The following is a 6,903-nucleotide window of genomic DNA, read 5'->3' on the forward strand; positions in this document are numbered from 1 at the left end:
AAAATCCCAGTAGATCAGCAGTTTCTGAAATACTCAGACCTTTTGGCCTTAAATGCCTCCACAGGTGTGTTTCCATTTAACTCAAATAATGTAAATAAACTTTCAGCAACTTACAAAGCCATTACATCATCATCATCATCTGGGCTTTCTCAAATGGTTTGACGGCTTACAAATGTTAGTGTATGTAAACATTTGACTTTGAAGAAAGAAATAAAAACATTTCTATAATCATTCATTAGTATTTATTCTACCTTTTATAGTATATAACATACAATAATTATAATTTGGTAATCCTAACCGACATCAAGAAAAATGTAGTCCGATTTAGTGTATAAACATTTGCTTTCTATTGTATTTTCTCTTAAATTGTTTTCCATTCTATTCAAATTCCTACTTTTAAAATTCACAAAAATTCAGGCTTATTTATCCTTTCAATCATTTTTTATTCAAGTAAATGACATCATAGACAACAAGTCTAATTTCCATATATTTTTTACATTTTACTGTACATAAAATATGTAACAACAAACAAACTAGCAGAGAGAATTTGTTAAGAAAGCAAAAATATAATAACTTTGTCGACAGAAACTTTCAGGCATAAAAAGAGCTGTTATACAAGAAAGAAAAACCATTGTAAATTTGGTTATGTTTTGATTGGGATTATCTTAAGAGAAAAAAATACATTAAAATGTATGCATTTATTTAATTTTCATGTAAGTATTCACAGTTTTTTGGGTTGAATCATCTAAAAATTTCCCATGCACGTGCAACAACAGCTCAGATAAGACCAGTAACAATAACAAGTCTGAGGCGTTTCATGCATACATTAGCATATTAAACAGCCTTTAGAGGCTAAAGTTTACAGCAGTTAACCCCTGCTCTGGTTTTTGTGCTTCTAGGTGCTGTCAGTTTGCATTTTCAAATCAGAAGGTCATGCATGAAACATTAGCTAAATACTGCACTGTTTTGACACTTACAAATGTGGACCAAACATACAACGCTGCTTGAATGCATGGCTAATGGCTTGTCTAACACTTAAGGGAGGATTCGCACAGTGATTCACTGACTGGAGTGAGACGCGTAAACTGGGACGAGCAGGGCTAAGTTAAGGCATCCCTGCACGGTGTTCACAGGAAGTGCTGGTGCAATCTCAGAGGTCGGGGGTGAACATGAAGTCCAAAGCTTGTCTCTCCGCTGCAGCCACATTTGGATGCCATAGGTCTACGTTTAAAATGACTCTGGGTCCAGACTCTGAAGGACCTTTGAAGAAACAAAGAGATGGGTCTATGGATTGTTTCTCAAAATTAAACTTAATAGAGCTTGTTTTTGCTGGACCTGGCTCTCATACCTTTGTGAGAGATGATGTGAAGGAATGAATCATCAAGAAGCAGGCAGTGCCCCTCTGACCAACACTGAGGCTCCCCTCCAACCACCAACTCACACAAAGGGGGAGTCTTCAAACCTATGGAAGAGAATTCTATGGTATTGTTCAGCTTCCAATATAACAATATACAGAAACGTCCCATCTGTTTTTAAAACTGAGAGGATTATTGACAGATGGCCCAAAGTACAAGATGCACAACATAGAAATTAACCTCAACCTCTTGCTAATGCATTTCTAATAATTTACATAACTTTGAGCACAGTAGTCTCACTGTTTACTGCATTGTACTCACATGAGCTGATTTGTTTTGTAACAATGTGCGTGTGCGAAGTTCATGTAATAATGGAATTGGATTTATAAGACACATTAGCAATGCAATGCATTGAAGTTTATCCTAAAATTCTATGAAAACATAAATAAATCACCTTTAGGTGCATTGAATTTATTTTAACTACAAAGTACATATCATTCACATACCAAGGTGACAGCGAAGGCGTGTGTTTGTTGGTCCATAGGAGCTCCCCAGTATAGCTCCGGGGCCCAGCAGCCAAAATCCCGCAGATCCCAGCGAGTTGCTGTTTATGAATGTACGCAGAGAAAGAAGCGTGCGGTATGTGGAGGGACAGGAGCGGCAGTTTTTTGCCACACAGACACCTGCACTGTACAAGGGAAACACAGCCTGGCTCTGAAAAAGAAAACAGTGCACATTAAAATCACAGTCACGATTTAACCTGCACACATACCCCTCGCTTTACACTTTTTGACACATTTGCTCTAATTGTTTTACGAAGGAAATCTGAACTGAGTTCCAGGAATTTGTGTTCAGTTCTCTTGAGTCCATAATTTGTAGATGCTTTCTTTCCTGTTGTTAACCGCTGTAAGGGTTTTGGAGAATATCTCTTCATTGAAAAATTGGTCGAGCTGAGTCAGCTTCAGTGAACAGTAAAACTGAACATCGACTTCCAGGTGTTAGCATAGATTTCCAGTTGAATTTAGGTCTGGAGTTTGATTAGGCCATCTAAAATCATGAATGTGTGTTGATTTAAATCGGTCCTTGTACTGTAGCTCTTCCTGTCAGTATGTTGTGCTCAGAAAGATGTGCAGTGTTATCTTTCTGCTACAATGAGTATTTTGCATATGGGCCAAGAAGTTCAACTTTAGTTTCATCTGACCAGACCACCTTCCTCCAGGTGTATGCTATGCCCTCTACATGTGAAGAAATTTCATAGGGACTACTTATGGCCTTATCTGACTAATGGCTTTCTTTTTTCCTCTCTTTGACAAAATGTTATCCTATCGACAGATTCTCACACCTAAACTGTGGATCTCTGGAGCTCCTCTTGATTTTCCGGACATTTGCTCAGAAATAATGTTCTGCTTGCTAGGCCTGTTAGTTTAGGTGAATGATCAGGTCCTAGTACGTTTGCCTTTGTACCATACTTTTTCCATCATAAGATGATGGATTACAGTGGCAGTTTTTGCATCAGTATCGCCCCAGGTGTTCCAGTCCTTCTCTCATCTTATAATCAATCAAAATATAGAAAATCATCTAAATTCTGGGACAGGATAAAATGTAATGTATTTCCGCATAGAGTGGTTAAAATATTCTCCCCATTCGCACCAGCAAGCATGGGGCGCCAACTCCCCATTGCCAGCATTTGCATAAAAGTAATAGAAAACGTGTTCATATGTTTCATTATCTGTCACTTGTGCTTCCCTATTTACGATCACTTGCCTATCGCTTTCTCTAAGTGTTAGTCCACAGACTGTTGCACTCTGTACTTAAGTTTCTTATTGAAGCAAAAAACATTATTGTCAGTGTAGCGTGTGTGTGTGTGTGTTCCCAGTAACCCATTACATTTTTGTTGTATACCTTTGGGCTCAGAGAGGTCCAGCCCAATTTGGAATCGATGCCTCTTTGGTAAACAGCCTGGAATTCAGCCAAGATAGCAGGATAGTTAGCTTCCAAGACCTCAATATCATGTCGATGAGCATCACGTGGGAAAAAAGGAACACTTGGGACATCTGGCAGGAAGAAGAGATGTGGCTTCTGTATGGTGGAGAGATCGTTCAGTCTGACCTGAATTTGGAAAAATGACAAATTAGGGTTTTTTGTTGCAATGTTTCTTTGGATATATATGCATTACATAAAGAGAAATCAGTAACTTTTTAAGTAACTTTCATGAATGATTCTTAACTCTCAGTAGGAGGAACCAGAGTCTCTTACCTGCTCACGAAGGCCTTTATGAATGCGGCCCATGCCCACCCAGCTGTAACGCTTGGCATACTCTTGCAGTGCTGCATACAGCTTCTTGGCTTCTGCAGATGCCTGGGCAGGGAACAAGGTATGACTCAGCACTGGGGTGAGGTAGCCCTGTCCCTGCTCTTCATTCTTCGCTGTTTCCATAGAAATGAAGGGAGCAAGTTGTTCGCTTCTGGACAACTTGGACCGGGCACTGCAGTTTGTTCCTATACACACACCACTACGGGAAATCATGGACCGCCTTGAGCTCGATTTTGAATTTACAGCATGGCCTGGGATTGGAAGGTCAGTACCAATCCTGTAGCAGTGCCACAGAAACAAAAATAGCAGAGTCCACAGAAGGCCACTCAGTGAACGGACACCAAGCTCAACATACTCAGGCAAAGGCAGTGTGTTCATTGACCAGTGCATCCTTTAGACGAGTGAGACACAGAACAACTGCAAACAAAACAAATAAAGAAATCTTTAATAGATGTTTGCTCAACTTTAGAGTTAATTGTACTGTGTTGCAAACTTATTTATAGCACCAAAACATTTTCATATTGGGTCATTTTACAACTACAAACTTCACTGCCAGGGTGCCTGGTGGCACAAGCAGAATATGCAGCTGCCAGCATGGAAAAAAATAGATAATCAGATGGATTGATAGACAGTAATTTGCATTGTTTATTTGTTATCCACCACATATTGCATTTGTATGCATTGCAGAAAGTCTGATTTCAATCTCATCTGAGCAGATCAGCTTCCTGCACATCTTTGCTCTGTCCTCTATATAACTTCTTACAAACTGAAAATGAGGCTTTTTTTGTTTGCCTTTTTCTTGAGACTGCACAGTGCTCTGTGGGAAGTTCAGAGCTTGGTGTATTATTTAATAAGCTAACTCTGCAATAAACCTTCTACAAAATGATCCCAGGCCTGTCTTGATAAGGCTGTTATATCATGCTTTTCTATAATTTAATAATATGATTAAAATCCAGTAAAACTAATTGTCTTCAAAATAGAGTGCGAACAGTATATATTCTTGCAAGGCACTGTATGGTTATATTTGCTATTTTTGTTACAGTCTGTTCCTTATGAATCAGAATAAAAATAATAATAATTATGAAACGTGGAGCTTTCATCTCTGTCTAGCAAATATTCAAGGTTTACAGCAAAGAGGACAACTGTTCCTTTACTCTAATCTCCTTGTGGGTCCGTATGGATTGGGGGCTTTCCCAGCATGCACTGGGAGTCAATTTGCTTGACATTTAGGAGGAGAAGCTTATCCAGCACAGAACCAAGGACCCTTTGGTGTTTCCTCTTGGCCATATGGTATCTCATACATCCAGATCCCATGTTCTCCTGGCAAATTATAATTAAAGAAAGATTTACCACAGCAAAAAACCTGAGGTCATGCACTCAGTGCCTGGTAAATTTGTCTTAGCCAACATGAGGGTGACACTGGCCTTGTTTAGTGGCTTCTTTTCACAAAGCCAACGGACTGCCTCTGATTTTTTATTTTGAAGAACTGCATCTGATACGATTTGTTTTTGATGATGGACATTTTATTGCAACAAATATATTTGATAGAAAAGACCCAATTAAATGCAGTGCCTGCAACATTTCACACCTTATATTTTTTTCTGTAACTAACCATACTGATAACTTTGGAAAATCCCAACCTTTATTTTGATCAACGCAATTCCAAGACAAAATTACAAATGTTAAGAAAGTGTTTTTATCAACATCACCAGTGACCCTGTTATTGTTAACTCTGCTGCCTTTGTGGCACAATCACCCTTTGCTAACAGGACGACAGTTAGTGTTCTGCAAAAAGATTTCCCAAGGTTGCAGAGAGAATGATCTTTGATACTTCCTCTTTCCACAATCTCTGTAAATCATCCAGAATCCTGGGTCCTCTTTTCTAATATCTTATCTTTAGTTCACCCTGCGACTTTTTATTTGATTTAGGCCTTAGGACTGAGGTGGCTATAGAAGAAATTTGATTTGGTGTCTGCTGAACCATTTCTGTGTTGATTTGTAAATATGTTTAGAATTGTTATTCTGCTGTAAAACTAAGTGACAATCCACCTTTATCATATTTAGTTTACTAAAAGAGGCCAAACACATTTTTATTTAAAGTCTCCTGGTATTTTAAAGAGTTCATGATACCATTAGAGATACTCCACCATACATAACATTGGGCATGCAGTATGTTTCTTCATAAAAGTGCATTATTTCACACCAATACCATTTGGCTTGCTGTTAAAAAGTTCAACCTCAGTTTTTTTCTGACTAAAGCACGTAGTTTGAGTTAAAGTTGAGACCTGTGTTAGGCTGTATTTACACTCCAGGGAAACAGAAAGTCTTGGATTACTAGATAACAATTTCTTGTCTTTAAAACATTTTCCTAAATGCTTTAGATGCATCACATTAAAAGACTTGTTAAGAGTAACAATATTTATGTCAAATGTTCTTTTATTAAAAACTATGAGTTATTTCATGCCATTGTTTTCCTCTTTGAATAACTAAAGATGTGATTTTCTTTGCCATGGGAGCCATTTTAACTAATAACAACATAGTTATGAACCTTAACAGTTTTTTTATTGATTCAGTGAAATGAGCAGAGGTGTTATTTTCTGAATGACACTAAAAACCCAAAAATATTTTGTCAAGCGCTCAGTCATCTGAAGATGGCAAATCATGTGTGATTGTAATGAAGAGACAATAGAGGGAAGATCTTTGTTGTTTGTAATTTTGTTGCAGTATACGGTTAAACTAAGGCAGAAAATTAAAGTGAATCCACAGTTTTATATGTGGGTGCATGCCAGTTTTGTTGCAGCAGACTTGTTGTTGCATCAACATCAGTGATGCACTCCATTGGCAGGCATTGAATGCTTCATAAATTCATGCTTCTTGCAGCGGCGTGAGCATTCATTTTGTTCTTTGCTCTGCCCCAGCCCGCACAGCTCCACTGGCTCTTGTTTACTTACCACATTGGCATAAACATCCACCATTCAATGAAAATCCTACACTAAACGTTTGCCATGCATTACCATACAGCACATGCAAGCGAAAATATCTTATAGCGCTGCATCCCGCATCTCTGTCAGATTACCTTGATGCACCGTGAAGCTCCGTGTCTGACAGCTTCAGCACCGTGTTGGTGGACAGCTCCTCCAGCTCTCCGGCAGACAGAAATGTGGACTTCTGCAGTTTACCGTTCGGCCGCTAGGGCGCACTGGACGCTCCAGCACAAATGCCCTCACATCATAGC

At 38.8% G+C, this 6,903-nt stretch overlaps 1 protein-coding gene across 1 annotated transcript; it reads right to left on the reverse strand.

Annotated features, from left to right (window-relative positions):
* Positions 1 to 431: 431 nt before the first annotated feature.
* Positions 432 to 6,863, reverse strand: LOC124863337 (aspartate beta-hydroxylase domain-containing protein 2-like). The gene is made up of 6 exons (XM_047357675.1): positions 6,745 to 6,863; positions 3,612 to 4,085; positions 3,258 to 3,464; positions 1,862 to 2,069; positions 1,349 to 1,462; positions 432 to 1,260 (listed from the first exon to the last, which is right to left on the reverse strand). Exons 2-6 carry the CDS (start codon positions 4,056 to 4,058, stop codon positions 1,151 to 1,153), a joined length of 1,086 nt encoding a protein of 361 aa, XP_047213631.1. The 5' UTR covers positions 4,059 to 4,085; positions 6,745 to 6,863; the 3' UTR covers positions 432 to 1,150.
* Positions 6,864 to 6,903: the final 40 nt, after the last annotated feature.

This window comes from Girardinichthys multiradiatus, chromosome X (genome assembly GCF_021462225.1).
Source record: "Girardinichthys multiradiatus isolate DD_20200921_A chromosome X, DD_fGirMul_XY1, whole genome shotgun sequence".
NCBI classification, from domain to species: domain Eukaryota; kingdom Metazoa; phylum Chordata; class Actinopteri; order Cyprinodontiformes; family Goodeidae; genus Girardinichthys; species Girardinichthys multiradiatus.

Excerpts from the sequence above, each read along its gene's own strand:
- LOC124863337 (XM_047357675.1), bottom strand. The coding sequence starts at position 4,058 with ATGCACTGGTCAATGAACACACTGCCTTTGCCTGAGTATGTTGAGCTT. Across the intron at positions 3,465-3,611 it reads ATAAAGGCCTTCGTGAGCAG|GTCAGACTGAACGATCTCTC; the intron begins GTAAGAGACTCT and ends TTCCAAATTCAG. Across the intron at positions 2,070-3,257 it reads GGACCTCTCTGAGCCCAAAG|AGCCAGGCTGTGTTTCCCTT; the intron begins GTATACAACAAA and ends TTTCTTTTTCAG.